Source organism: Parasteatoda tepidariorum, chromosome 2 (genome assembly GCF_982258835.1).
Source record: "Parasteatoda tepidariorum strain Cologne lab strain chromosome 2, Ptep-v5.0, whole genome shotgun sequence".
In the NCBI taxonomy this organism is placed as follows: Eukaryota; Metazoa; Arthropoda; class Arachnida; order Araneae; family Theridiidae; genus Parasteatoda; species Parasteatoda tepidariorum.
Genome location: NC_141756.1, coordinates 102,518,359 through 102,534,804, shown reverse-complemented (window position 1 = coordinate 102,534,804; position 16,446 = coordinate 102,518,359). Strand labels below are relative to the sequence as shown.

Genomic DNA, 16,446 nt, shown 5'->3' with positions numbered 1-16,446 from the left:
GGTTTTTTTTCTTGTACTTAGATACGCATCTAATATTCCTATCTATAAACGCAAAGTACTTTTTTCCTGATGTTTTATATTCTGAATGAGATGCCGGAATCTATAAAATAAGTAGCTAAAGGGCTTCAGTACAAAGAGTTCTTTTCATAACTAGTCAGAAAGTTCTTTTTATGCACAAACATTCTTTCAACTTTTGAAGTTTTAATCCTATTGACTTGTTTTAACCATGAAAACTGCATAAATGTGTATGAAATGATACCTCACTTGTCTATATAGCAATGTATAGCGTAAAAACCGTCCAATTGTTAAAAAAATACGATCATTTAGCTTAAAAATACATTAAACAGTATATCATTTGACTATATTTAAACTGGATTGCAATATAAAATGGGTAAATAAATACAGGCCTAAAATTGTATATTTTATTTCTTAAAATCCTTGCCACATGTAAACTAAAAGTTTTATTAACTATTGTTGGGTCTCATTTGATTTGGCGTAAAAAATATATTGGAAGGGATGCATCACGTACAATGTTAAAGCATAAATATGTACAAATTCAAAGTTGTCAAGTTTTAATACATTTTAACTTTGCTTCATTATAAGTTTCATGCAAAGTGTTTTTTTTTTTTTGGCATTTTTGGGAGTTACAATACAGTTACAGTATTTTAATGGTTTTGGTTTCTTCAAAATTAGAGAAAAATTTAATTTTCTGAACTTTTACAGTGTCATTTCATATTTTTTGCACGTAAAATACATTTTTTGTACCATTTTTACAATTCCAATCTTATGCTTCCATAACCTCGTGCTTGTTTTCATTCAGCGTAGAAAATTCATAAGAAGTAAAAAATTGCAGTTCCGCAGTGGACTGATCGTTAAGACTCGGTTCCCAGTAGATCACCGAAGTCAAGCATCACTGGCTACGGTCAGTGTGCGGGTGGGTTACCACTTGGATCAGTCTGCGTAGGGACCGAGGGTGAGCGGTATTGGTCCTCGTTAAACTGTGCTACCGTAAAGTGCTCGACTTCGCGCGCTGGTCGTCGGGCTACCGAAGCAGGGGTGCCATTCCCTCTGTAGAGGATCAAAATTGTGATGGCATGTCTTCGGGTCATCCTCCGGGATGTTTCCCAGACCGTCGCCAATAGCCCATTGTGCATCTCTAGTGCGATGTAAATTAACAACAACAACAAAAAAGTGCAAGGAATATATAAAATACCTTACTTGTCTAAAAATTCACTAGACTAAAATGTCAAATGTGTAAATGAATTCAGGTCTCTTTTTTTTTACTTTTTATTTATAACAGTGCCTTCCTAGAGTGTCTACATAGCAATACTAGATGAGTAAATATGTACAAATAGTGCTTTTTTTCCCTTAAGGCTGTTTACCTATAAATCTGAATGTCTAAAAATCGGTCTCATTCTATTAAGCATAAAACTACATCAGAAACAATGACTTGCTGGTTTTAATAGCGGAAAGCATGTTTCGCTTTCCGTTATACCTTATTACAGCCGAAACATTATGGTGAGGCCTTGTAATTTTTTCGTCACTTACTATTAGGGGGGTATACAACAGTTAAACACAGGAAGTGGTCGGTAGAAACGCACTACTAGTAGTGAAATTACGGTAGTCGCTCCTTTTTTTCGTAGTTCGTAGTGTAGTGAATAGAGCGAGATATAAAACAGTAATTGTTGAAATTACTGACAAATACTTTATACATTAGTTTTTAAAAAAAACAGGGTTCTAACACGACTAATTTTTAGAATTCGATGGGTACAAATCTTCGCGTGTCTGTCAGTGGACGCAATTTAAATTGCCCCTGTCAACAAGAATCGTGTATTTAGAGACACGTATAACTAATGTTTAAGTTAGCCATTACGAATAATGGATAATTTATCACGTAGGTCACACTTTTACACGTGAATCAACAACACTCGTGAAACATTGACGTTATTTCAAAGCGAGGCAAAATATTTTCGATGTATTTCATTTCTTTTAGATGAAATAAGAGAGCATTTAAGCCAGGGGTATGTTCGCAAGAAATTTGGGTCCATTAACACAAAATATTTTAACTTAAAAACTGACCCTTCACAAAATAATTTATAATCGGGCCCTTCACAAAATAATTAATAAATAATCGGACCCTTCACAAATTTGTTTATCCTCTTTATTGTTTTGTTAATCGAATAAGGCCTTCCCAGGAAGGGAAGTTCTGTCTACATCAGACGCTTTTTCCTTTATTCGTCCGAAATGAATATTCTGCGTTCAGCAGTATAGGCTAAATACCAAATATTTGTATGTTGCATCTCTAATTTAATAGCAGCAATTGGGTATACTATAGCTTACGTCACAGATCGTGTTATTCCTACTAAATTTAACTAGTAAACAGCATTTTCTGCGAACCTGATTTCTAGAAACAAGTAAAAGCATCAAACGAAGTGTCTTGATATAAGTCGCTACTCGCCAGGTTGGAATTGTATTAGTCTAGTTCCTTTGGAAATAGTTTATATTGTTGTTTTACCGAAGTTTATGAATTTAGTAAGCATATTTAAAACTCAGTTTATTAATTAAACTAAAAGGTAAATGTTATTCCTAGTAAGTGGAAGTAGTTGTGCTTTTTTCATATTATACCCAATTGGGTATAATATAGCCTACGTCCCAGGTTGTGTTGTTCCTACTAAATTTAACCCATGAACGGCATTTTCTGCGAGCCTAACTTCAAGCCACAAATAAACAAACGAAGTGTTCGATCGTTTAAATAGCTGCTCGCCAGATTTTATTGCATTATAAAGAAAAGTTATTGAAATTAAATAAACAACAACAACTAAAATAGATAACAACAACTACTAATAACAATAACTAAATCAACAAAAACTAAATTCCATTCGTTTAGCATTGCGTCATATGTTGTTCCTACTAAATCGAAGTAGTTGTGTTTTTTTCATATTATACCTAATTGCTGTTTATTTTTTTAAATTTTAACTTTTTTTTAATTTTAATTTTACAGTGTTGAGCATAATCTTGCATGCCTTTACAATTTAAAATCTCTTTGAAAAAGTTTTTTTGCAATAACAGGACCCTATTTGCACTAATTCACAAAAGCAGGACCCTGGTTGAAAGAATGTGACTTAACGTTTATTTTATATTCGCAAATTACGAGTAGTTTTTTTACAATTTTACAAAAACGGACCTTTCACGAAATGTCTGGACAGACCCCTGCAAGCACTTAACAAAATTGCTAATATTTGATTATTTTCTAACATTTCTCAAATTAAATATTCGCTGTCGAGAAAGTCATAAAAAGTTGAAGGTTTTACGAACAAATTGAAATAAAAAATGTTTTAAAATACAAACTAGCTCATGTAAACACGAATAAATATTTCTTAATAATTCCACATTTTTAATGTAAGACAGTTTTTTTTATTCAAGACCTTTTTGATCGTAGGTGTAAATTAAGTTCTCCAGCAAAGTTTGTCTCCTTAAAATAGTGAAGTAGCTACTAATTTCTAAAGTCCCGCAGTGGACTGATCGTTAAGACACGGCTCCCATCAGATCACCGAAGTCAAGCATCACTGGCTAAGGTCAGTGTGCGGGTGGGTGACCACTTGGATCAGTCTGCGTAGGGACCGAGGGTGTGCGGTATTGGTCCTCGTTAAACTGTGCTACCGTAAAGTGCTCGACTTCGCGTGCAGGTCGTCGGGCTACCGAAGCGGGGGTGCCATCCCCTCTGCAGAGGATCAAAGTTGTGGGCATGTCTTCGGATCATCCTCAGGGATGTTTGACAGACCGTCGCCAATAGCCCATTGTGCAGCTCTAGTGCCACGTAAATGAACTACAACAACAACAACTAATTTTTAAAAGTAGTTTGTAGTCACTACATTTAAAGGAAGTAGTTGTAGCTGTAGTTAACTACACTTGTAATAGAGTAGTTATAGTAAACTACAAAAATAGCATAGTTTTTTTTTGACCACCGACCATAAGTTAGAACTGTTTTCCATTAAAAGTCCAGTTTTAATAAACTTTTACTTTTCTTTGCTTTATTGTGTTATTTTTTTACATTTTGGGGAATTACAGTTTAAACTGTTCTAAATTTTTAATGATTTTGATTTTTCAAAAAAGGAAAAAAAGGAATTTTCTGAAATTTTATTGTAAAAACTTCGAAATTTGTATTCATAGAGATAAAACAAAGTTACATCTGTAATAAACAAAACTATGAAACAAATCCATAATTTTATATATAAACATTGTCTACAATTTAAAAGGAATAAATACGTATCTTATAACATTGTATACAATAATAATACGTATCTAAAATAAATAATAATACGTAAGAATAAATACGTATCTAATGTCATAATTAATAGCTAGTTTTTGTAAACACTTTGTTATAATCATATCGTCGTTATTGTATGAAATCGATACGAGAAAAATAAAAATGAGAAGATGGTTGGATTGTTTTCTTGTCTTCTATTTCTATCTGCGATATTCTTTTGTACCCCCACCCCACCTGAGCCGGAAAAAAAAGCTAAAAATCTTCTGTAATATATGTTTTTCTTTAGACTCCGGAAATGATCTATTTTAGTTAAACAGAATATATTAAAATATATAAATTCAAGAGATTTCTACCGATAACCTTCAGAAGGAAATATGTTTTAGAAGGAAAAAAAATTAAGGAGATTTTAAGTAATAATGGTTCCATTTTCCTACGAAAAATTTTCAATTAAACTTTCTATAAATTATTGCATCTGCACTTTGCATGCAGATTACAATATACAGTTTATTAAATGCGTATCATTTATCAAATTGAAATGATTAAGAATAAATGCATCTAATTATAAATGTTCGATACGTTGTTAAGCAATTCTATAATAGCATAGAGTCGGTATCAGACAATAGGTCTAGCCTATGATGAAGAAAAAAACAGAAAACCGTATCCTGAAATAATTTATCTAAACGAATGGATTTATTATATATAGTATATATAATAACACAATACAATGAAGGTAAAAAAAGATTTCTTTTTTTATTGAATGTTTATATTTTCACTAAAATCATCAATACTTGAATTCATCAATAAAAAATAAATTTATAATTAAATTTCAACCATTTTAATGTTAACATTTTATAATTGAAATTCTGTCTAATTAATTTTATTTTATTTATAACCGTCGTTGATCAGACGACCCAATTTTTGGGTTTACGACTACTAATGTCGGGTGGGTGACCACTTGGATCAGTCTGCGTAGGGACCGAGGGTGTGCGGTATTGGTCCTCGTTAAACTGTGCTACCGTAAAGTGCTCGACTTCGCGCGCAGGTCGTCGGACTACCGAAGCGGGGGTGCCATCCCTTCCGCAGAGGATCAAAATTGTGATGGCATGTCTTTGGATCATCCTCCGGGATGTTTCCCAGACCGTCGCCAATAGCCCATAGTGCAGCTCTAGTAAAGTAACAACAACAACGACTACTAATATTCAACTCCAAAGCTTTGTAATTTTGAGCCCAATCCAGAAGACAAGGGAATTCCTGGACCAAATATTGGAAGAAATTTGCCTTCGTGAAGGATATTTTGATGAAACTATCCCGCATTTGCATTACGTGGAGAAGAAAGCCACGAAAACCTCCCATGGTTAGCCTGGCGACTAAAGGACTCTAACCCATGTTCCGTCCACCAACGAGGATATTTTACGTCAGCACTGTGATCGGTGCAAGCCGGATGCGGAATTCGTATCGACCAGTCATCGCTGGGATTCGAAACCGGTTCACCTCATTGGAAGGCGAACGCTCTATCCCCTGAACCATCACAGCTCAGCCATATCAATAATAAATTTTGATTCATCCAGTATAATACTATTACCTTGCGCACATTCAGATTCAGCCCAATTCAAGATAACTAACAAATAAAACGCGCTTCTGTACTCCAGCAAGAATGTGCCATAGAGGGATTTCATCATCCTTTATTTACGCCACTATTTTCATATTTTGCAATCTGGCAAACTTGTTACGAAAACTTTTCAAAGTGTTAGTACATTTGAGTTCGCTAGTGGTTTTATATATTACATTTAGTGTTTTATTCTGTATTTTCTTGATTTTTTATTTTCTATTCTTTGCTTTTATTGGTTTATTTTGCATTTTTTGCTTTATTTTACATATTTTACTTAATAAGTTCTGATTCCGTTTCAATTTTTCGCGCTATTCGCACTATTGTATTGATATATTTTGCTCTGGCTATATTAATACAATGTTAGAAAGCACTTTTTGTCGGATACAATTGTGTGAGAGGATGACGGGATTATATCTTTTTCTTATTTTGTTTTTCCGGAGTTTTGAATTTTTTAAAGAAAATTTTTTAAATAATTTTTCTTATCAGAATTTTTTTGATTTAGATATTTTTCGTTTAATTTAGATTTTAATTATTTATTTTCATGTTCTCCAATCATCTGCGTTCTCATAAATTGTATTACTAATGATTAATGTTATCTAAAAACAATATTATAACTAAAAAACTTAATATTTCTTACTAAAATGGTTATAGATATATATATAACACAATTTGTAATATTCAATTTAATTTGTAAATTAAATCAGAAAATTTGGCAGAACAAGTCTATCCTCATTATTTATATATGCAGACTGCATGTTTAATAAGACTTAAAAGTATTTGTGTTCAGGATGCGTAGCGTTTTTAAAAAGTGCTTAAAGGTGCTTATTTTCGATTTTTATTTTTTAAAAAGCCCCTAAAGATGCTTTTTTCATTGGATGTTTTTAGAAAGTGCTTAATTTTCCCTTTTTCAAAATGAGATTTTTCCTTTACTATGTTTATTTTCGCTACGAATTATGCAAAAAGTCACAGTTCACATTGTCCTATTCAATGTTTTCACATTTCATTCAACACCAATCTATTTCGGCGTATTGTCAGTCCGTAGCGTATGAAAACGCCATTCGTTTAAGATGATTTAAAACTTCATGATTTTTGGCAATTATCAAAAACAATGCCAAAAGTTTTTTTATTTTTATGACATGACGGTTAAAGCAAGATAAAACCGTCAATTGTCAAAAGCTTTCAAACCCTGCCTAACTATGACATTTTTTAAAGTGCTTAAAAATATTTTTTGAGTGCTTGAAAAATGCTTAAGAGGTGCTTATTTCGTGTTGAATAATTTGGCTAAGCACCCTGTGCGTATAATTTAAATGAACATAAAGCAAAAGTAAATAATTGAAATAAGCATGTATCTTAAGCTGAAAATTATTTTGCATGCTACTAATGGTAAATTATAATTTAAACGTTAGACGTCACTTTATCTTTACTTGTCATTGTTCCTTTTGTTCATTTGTCTATTTTAAATCTCTAGGTCTTCATAATATTGAAAAATTGTGAATTTACCATCTGACGGGTTAAGATCAAGTTACTTCAAATTTACCTTAACCAAATTTTTTCAAACTAATTAAGTATGCTTAATGTGCTCAGTACATGTTTAATTAGTTGAATATTAGGTGATGTTGAATGTCAGTTGAATGTTAAGATGAGTTAATCAGAATAAAGTATTCCCATATAGTAAAAAGTAATTAATTAATTTATAATTAAAAAGACTCCATTGAGGCTTTTTTATTGCATTTGTTTAAATCAACCGTACTCAAAAGACATGATTAAAATTAGAATTCTATTGCAAAAAGAGAAAGAAAATTCCATTAGTTAGCTACCGGAAAATGAAGTTAAGTTTTAAAAAATAAAATTTATCTTTTTCAATAATCTCTATGAACATTGAGACTTTAGCATTCTTTTAAAAAAACATAGTTAATTGAATAAGTTTAAGCTGATTAGTTCGGATTTATAATAATTCAATTAAGGATATTTTATTTTTAGAAGCTACTTTCATTATGAAATTATTTAATGATTTTGTATAACATTGTATAAGTACTGTAACTTTGTAATGGCACTTCATTTTGGGAAATTGCAATTTTTTTTTCTAATACTATTTACTGGATTCTAATTGCATTTGGCTTTTTGCTTTGGTAAAATTAAAACAATATGCATTAAACATAATTATTTTCACGTACTTACACATAGGTTTCAGTGAATTAGACAAATTAATTATCGTAATTAAATTATAATAGTTTATACTATCGATTAAGCGACTATTGTTCTTTATTAATATGTTGAAAAGAGTTGCATGTTCAAATTATTGTGCGCGAAATTTTGTTATTGTAGAGTTTATTATATAAAAATACGAATAATATTTAAGCATTTTAAAAGACCGTTAAGCTTTTAAGTTTATTTTTAAAAATATTTTTTTATTCTGGAATTAGTTATACAGAGTGTTTTGAATGAATATTGACTAATTTTAATGTATATTTTCAAGTTTAAAGGAGACAAAAACAGAAACACTCTTACAATATAACGACTCACTACTGAGGAAGGCAGAACTGAAACCATCATAATCAATTTGATTGCTTGATGAAATTTTTTTTTCTAATTGTAGCTTCCAATTAATTATAACCTTTCAGCTACTCTTTGTTTATTTCAGTTAAGCAGTTGACGATTAATCAGACTTTGATGTTTTTTATTATACCTCCCTCACTAAAGATTCGTTAAATCGCTCATTTAGGTTTTTTTTCCCTCACTTAAACTAAGAAAAAAATGGACCAAATTACTAGAAAGTGATATAATTTACCGTGTTTTAGGCTACATGAGAAACATAAAAAAATACTCTTTAATTTTTATCGAAGCACTTTGGTAATGATTTTGGTTAAAATAACAATAATTATGATTTTATAATATGTGGTAAAGTTGGTAAATATGGTAAATTTGGTAATTTTATCATGATACCTTAGAGAATCGCATAAAAACCATTTATTACGCTAAATTTACTTTTCTGTTTTGTATTTGTTACTAAATGTGTGGTAATAAGAACTATCATTTTGAGTACCCGAATTTCCGGCACAGTTTACCGTTGCAAAATTAGCAGAAAAAAAAACTAAATCAATGGTTTAAATACCGTATATTTTGGTTTTATACCAGAACTATGGATTTTCTTTAAAAGAAGTTTTTTCTCCCAGTAAATATAAGTTTGGAAAATCTGGGGTGTACACTTTTTTTGGCATTCTTTTAGAAAGGAATTGTAACTCTACATATTAGCAGTATGTAATAGTGATTCACACTTTCAATAACGAATAAATCATTAAGTATATATTTAAAAAAGAATTAAAATTTTAAAATCAGTACGAGGTATAATTATTAATGTTTTGCTTACTTAAAAAGTTATTACTTAGATTTAGAAGTTAAGTGGTAATATTGCGAAATTTTACCACAATAAACCATATTTTGAAACAGTAGTTTTCTTCCATATAGTCAGGTTTTTCTATACCACCTGTTTGTAGGGGGGGGGAGGGTTATGGTAAAATTACCGCATTGTACGGTAGTGGCATTTCTGGTGAAAAGATAATAATAAATCTTGTAACAAAAAAGACAATCATGTATTTAAGAGCCGCAATGGCTCAGGGGATAGAGCATTCGCCTTCGAATGAGGCGAACCGGGTTCGAATCCCAGTCCATACGAATTCCGCATCCGCCTCGCACCGACCACAGTGCTGACGTGAAATATCCTCAGTGGTAGACGGATCATGGGTTATAGTCCTCTTGCCGTCAGGCTAACCGTGGGAGGTTCTGCTGGTCTTCCTCTCCATGTAACGCAAATGTGGGTTAGCTCCCTTAAAAAGTCCTCCACGTAGGCAAATTTCTCCCAATACTCAATCCAGGAGTTTCCTTGTCTTCTGGATATTACAAGGATACGAAGTTGAACATTAGTAGTCGTAAACACTTGAAATTGGGTCGGCTGTTCAACGACGGTTATAAAATTATAAAATAAAATCCTGTATTTAAGCCAATCATTTAGTAATTTTTCCGTTCATTCATTTAGTAAAGGTTTACCGGAAATTCTGGTATTCAAATTTAGAGTTCCTATTACCACATATTTAGGGAAAAAATTCGAAGTAAATTTTTCCAAATAAATGGTTTTATGACGTGCTCTAAGGTATTATAATTAAATTTATTTCATCGTTAATTTTATTGTCAGATTTCATTGTTAAATTTTACCAAAATCATTTTCAAAGCGTTTCAGGAAAAATTACTGAAATGCTTGAGTACCCGGTAAAACGGTAAATTACCATATTCTCGTAGTTTTTACCATACCGATTCCTCGGTGCAGAAATATTATTAAGGAAATGAAGAATTATAATGAAAATGGCTGTACAATTTGTGCATCATTATAGAACAAACTATGGAATTGATGTATTATAATGAAATCGATATATTTCAATAGAAGTCATCATGTTAAACTTGTTTACTGGTGTTTTCCTATTAAAACGATTCTAATTTTGAATAGTTTTTTTTCATGACACAAAAAAGCTACCATCGAGTTTTAATATGTTATTCAACAAGATAACCAAACTTTTTAATCACAATACAAAATAAAAAATGGCTGTTGTAAAAATTTTCATTTCACTACAGTTAAACCTAATGAAACATGAAAAACTAATATCAAACAAACTGTTTTAACGTATTTCGTACAACGTGGTTTCATTTATAAGGATTCTAAAATTAAAGAAATGAAATGAAATGAAAATGAAATATTATTCAAACGAATTTCTGGACAATGAAATGAAATATCATTTTACGTAATCGGATTTTGCAACTGGTTGCGTGGGATGCTAAATCAGAAGGAAAATAAAGCTAAAAAGAACTATAAAAAGATACTTTCTTTTAGTTTTAATCGGTTATGGTTCTTTTTTTTTTCTTTTCATGAAAACGTTTCTAACATCTTGTACTTCGTAATATTATCTCATAGATATTTTTAAACGTTTACCAAGGCTTTATATATATATATATATATATATATATATATATATATATATATATATATATATATATATATATATATATATATATATATATATATATATATATATATATATATATATATATATATATATATATATATATATATATATATATATATATATATATATATATATATATATATATATATATATATATATATATATATATATATATATATATATATATATATATATATATATATATATATATATATTATGGAACAGACTAGTAAAAACAGAAAAGTTTTCTGTTTTTCCGTGTTATTTTTACTCATTGTGTTCTATTTTATTTGTTGTAATTTTTGTAAAATAATTTTTTGAGTGCTCCTCACTCTACTGTATTAATATATTTTGCTTTGGCTATATTGATACAATATCAGAAAGCACTCTTTTTTGCGGATATAATCGTGAGGGCTGATGAAAAGATTATATCTTTTATTTTCCGGATTTTTTAAAAAAATTGTATCCTTTTTTTTTTCTTCCCAGTTATTTTTTTTATTATTATTATTACTTTTCTTCCCCTCTCCTTTTTTTTCATATGTCAGTAATTTTCCTTTGTTTTTTCTTCATTTTGAACTTATCTAATGAGTTCTGTTTACTTGCAGCTTATGCGCAATAAATGAAACTTATTGTTTTTCTTAATTTTCTTCATGTTTTTTTTGTATTTATTTATTTTGTTTGCTTGTATTTAGTTTGATTGTACTAACTTGATTCTTAAGTTATCGGAAAGCAAATAATTAATATTATGTTAATAACATGATAATAATTTAAACCATTTGATTATTTATTTTTTTAATTGCTCGATGATCCAACTGATTTTTTGATTGTGTCATTTCATAAACCTGATTCTGTGCATATCGAAAACTAAATAACATTATGTTAAATTAAACGAAAAGCAACATTACCGTTGCTCCATTAAAGATCTTATTTCCACTTTAACGAGTGCCAAATGTGTTTGTATAGTGCAAAAACAATTTTTGGCACTTTACCAGACCACTTTAATTAATTTGCACATTACTTGATAATCTATAAAATAACTGTTGTAACTATTTTAACGGTAATGTACACAAAATATAGCACTTTATGTAAAACTCAGGTGCAGTGGAGAGAAAAAAATCTGTTAGTAGAGTATTTAAAATGGAATAAATGTTTTTGGTGTTATTAATAATAACCGTGGTTGAAAATCATTTTATGTTAATTTCTTCGCCTGGAACATTCATTATCGTTTTTTGTAAGCGCTTAAAACACGATGATTTCAGTTAGTCTTCATATAAGCCGGTTTTAATTTGTTAATTTCCATTAAAAGAAATAAATGGATTTTTTTTTGTGATTGTGCTAGATTTTTTTTATCAAAATTCAACTTAAATCTTATACTATAATACGAGGAATGGTTGCCAAGTCGAAAATCGCCCCAGAATTAATAAACTCCGGTAAACTTGGGAGTCTGGGGTTTTTGGCCACGAGGAATCGATTGGCGCCGGTTTTGAAGCGCTACGGTCGAGCAGTTCGGAGTTACAGATAGGATATTTTCAAACTTTATTAGTTCGCCATAATGGCTATAGATACTTTTCTCCACTCTTATAAATGTATGCTAATGCGAACCTTACAATTGAAATATTAATTTTCGACAACTTAAACCAATAATATATACGAAGGAATTAATAATTTAATTGTAAGGTTCGCATTAGTTTACATTTATCAAAGTGGAGAAAAGCTTAACTTTTGTGTTAAAATCACCGTCAACAAAGTCCGACATTTCAACATTCATCAGATTTCAAGCTACATTTTCAACATGCAGAACGCACCTCTACATGAAATTCTTCAAGGAGCCGGAATTTTGGAACAACAAGCGATCAACTCAATTCTACCCGCAAATGGACAACTAGAAGATACCGTCATTGTCAGAATGCTTCTCCATTACGCCGAACAAGCTTACCCAACCGTCAAAGTTGCCGTACTTCACCCTGAATTTGTCGCAGACTTCTACGTTACAACAGCGGATGGCGGTTATGAAGGAATGGCTCTTCTCAACGATATCAGCGACCAGACCCGGTCAAGTCCATCACAAGATCAACCTGGCAACGCGCCCGACTCAAGACCCGCAAGGTGGATTTGAACAGCCGAAGTTTGCCCAAATGTACTTCATGGACCCGGACGAGGCTACAGCTGCGCGATCTGAGCTCAACCGAGAGTTAAGCCAAGAACTATTGCAACTACTCGAGGAGATCATGCGCTTTAACAACCCGTTCGCCCAATCGTTTATGATGATGAGAGAAGTGATCGAAGAAACCAACCAACGCGCAATCGCAGCCGGAGTACAACCGCCCAATGTCCACCTCGTCTTTACAAACGGTGAAGGCGACGATCCTCGACGATTCAACGCACCAGCTGTAAACGAAATAGCCGCAGTCTTGACTCTTCAACGCCGATCAAAGCATCCCAGAGAATGAAATGGTCATGCGAGAACGCGGAAAAAAAATCACGCAGCTAAGCAACATCGATGGTCGCGTCGAGCCTTTTACCTACCCGCTTTTCTACCCGAGAGGAACTTTTGGATTCTATGTTGGAATGCCGCTGCACACGCCTTATCCATCAAGAAATCATGTTACACGCGCAGAATTAGCCTGTTACCGACTCGCCTACCGTCCGAATTATGCCAAGCCACTCCCGATCGATTGCAAAAATGCAGGAATAGATCAACGATTGGTCGAGTTTAATGCACTTCACTTTGGCGGACGCTTACTCCAGCAATACGTGGTCGACACCTACATTCGCGTCGAAAGAGATCGCATACAGTGGATAAAGAGCCATCAGCGTGAAATTCAAGCCGAGAAATACGCCGGAGTTCACAACATGCTCAGAAGCTTGGCTGCGCAAAAAGATGCTGCAATTGGCGAAACAACCATCTTACCGTCATCTTTTCCCGGATCAACGCGCTGGTACACCGAGAATTTCGAAGACTCCATGGCATTAGTGCGAAGATTTGGATCGCCCGAATTTTTTATCACCGTTACCTGCAATCCGCAGTGGCCAGAACTCCTGTCAGCGATACGCAATGAATTCAACGCCGCAATTCCGGAAAGCCTGTTGGCTCTAACCCGTCCAGACATCGTTGCAAGAGTCGCACGTCTCAAGTTCCGCCAAATCGTCGAAGACATCATGACGCATCAAATCTTTGGAAGAGCATCCGCGTACGTCTTCACCATCGAGTTCCAAAAGCGAGGTTTACCGCACATGCACCTATTAGTGATTATGTCGCCAGCGGACAAGATTCACAGCGCTGACCAACTTGACGATTTTATCTCGGCGGAAATTCCAGAAGATGATCCGGAACTCAAGGAACTGATCTCGAAATGGATGATCCATAACCCGTGTGGTGATATGAACCCAAGCGCTCCGTGCATGGTCAGCAAACATGGAAGAGACCAGTGCAGATGGGGATTTCCAATGGAACATCAAGACATGACATCGCTGGTGGACGATGAAAAGCCGAGGTATCGCCGACGCTACAATCCGTTGTTGGATCCAATGAACCCAGAATTCTCGCATGAGCAAGCCATCTACAGGAAAGACTGCAACGGCCAGCGCGTCACCACAGACAACCGCCACGTCGTCCCGTACAACGCCTACCTGCTCAAGAAGTATCAATGCCACATCAATGTCGAATTCGTCGGCAGCATCGGACCGGTGAAATACCTCTACAAGTACATCTACAAGGGCCATGATTGTGCTACGATAAAGGCCGTCGAAAACCAGCAGACGATCATCTACAACGAGCCGGAGAAGTACGTGGAAGCTCGCTATATCTCACCAGTTGAAGCATGTTGGCGCCTATTCAAGGATTTCGAGATCCAAGCGAAAAGCCACACCGTCGTTCGACTTGACATTCACCTACCCGGACAAGATGGCGTTAACTTGGACCAAACGCCAGTTGACCTTGCCGATATTGGACAGAAGGGATCGACCTTAGGGGCTTACTTCCGCCATAACACCGCGCTGAAAGAAGACGAAGCGAACGGAAAGGCAGTCACCTACCACTATTACCATGAAATGCCGGAGCACTACCGATGGATTGGCCAGGCGAGCACTTGGCAGAAGAACGTGAATGCTTGCAGCAGAATTGGTCGCGTACATCCAGTCAACTTCGTTTCCCAGCCAGAACTTTTCTTCCTGCGCATGCTTTTGGTCCACGTCAAAGAACCAACGAACTTCAGAGACCTCTACATTGTCGACGGTGTCCAACACGCAACCTACAAGCAAGCCTGTCTAGCCAGAGGCCTCACATACGACGACCAACAGTACGTAGAAGGACTCCGCGAATCTGCTTCATCGAAAATGCCAAGTGTTATGCGCATACTCTTCGCTCAAATCCTGATACTTGGTGCGCCAGAAAACCCGAAGAGATTATGGGAACTGTTCAAAGAGGACCTCGCGGAAGATTTCATTCGAGAAGCAAGACGCACTGGTGGTTCCATAGAAGAAGCGATAAAGCGTGCCTACCGAATTATCGCGCATAAGCTGAACACCGAAGCTACCGAAGGCCGAAACTTCCGATACTGGGTGCAGACACATGGCATGGAAGACATCGACAACTATGAGCAAGATTTGGAACACGATATGATCGACGTCGACGAATCAACAGCAATCGGAGACCGCATGTACCAGCAACTCAACGAAAAGCAGCGTGAAATCGTCGACACCATAATCCAAGCACTTGAAGACCCGACTCCTGCTGCGAAATGCTTCTTCATAGATGGACCAGGAAGAACCGGGAAGACATTCGTCTACAGCACGCTGTATCGCATCGTTACCGGAAGGCTTAAGAAAGTGAAATGCATGGCTTACACCGGGATAGCAGCGATTCTTCTACCGAGTGGTCAAACAACGCACCGAACCTTTGGCTTGAAAGTCCCGCTTACTCAAGATCATCCATCAAACCAGGATCACCGAAGGCGAACGCACTCAAAGGAGCCCATATGTGTCTGATGGACGAAGCTCCGGTGATGTCAAAATACGGCTTGCACAACATCGACGAACTCCTACGCGCGATTTGCAACAACATCGACGAACTCCTACGTGCGATTTGCAACAACATCGACGAACTCCTACGCGCGATTTGCAACAACATCGACGAACTCCTACGCGCGATTTGCAACAACATTCCGTTTGGAGGCAAAGTCATGGCGCTTGGTGGCGACTTCCGACAGTGCTGTCCAGTTCAACAACGTGCCAACAAAAGCGAAATACTCGACCTTTTGATCAAGAGAAGCCATCTGTGGCAACACTTCAAGACTTATTCGCTCGAAAAGAACATGCGCGTTGATCCCGAAGAAGAAGAATTCGCGAAATACCTGCTAAAGCTCGGCGACGGGGAACTCGAAGTGAATGAACTCGGCGAAATAGAAGTCCCAGAAGAAATTCGCTCTGGTGGTAACCTCATCGATGAAATCTTCGGACCATGCCTCAGAAGTGGGAACTACGAAGCAATGAAGAATCGCGCTATTCTTGCACCATTGAACGACGATAAGGACGAGATCAACGAGCAGATTATCTCTATG

General features: G+C 34.8%; 2 protein-coding genes across 2 annotated transcripts in view; both read left to right on the top strand.

Annotated features, from left to right (window-relative positions):
• The window catches only part of LOC107450037 (GTP-binding protein Di-Ras2), a 101,028-nt gene that overhangs the window by 2,614 nt on the left and 81,968 nt on the right, over positions 1–16,446 (top strand). The window lies entirely within an intron of this gene.
• LOC147815960 (uncharacterized) lies at positions 13,340–15,874 on the top strand. The gene has a single exon (XM_087156671.1). It carries the CDS (start codon positions 13,340–13,342, stop codon positions 15,872–15,874), a length of 2,535 nt encoding a protein of 844 aa, XP_087012797.1.

What these genes read in the sequence shown, in the direction of transcription:
- LOC147815960 (XM_087156671.1), top strand. Translation starts at nt 13,340, where the DNA reads ATGGTCATGCGAGAACGCGGAAAAAAAATCACGCAGCTAAGCAACATC.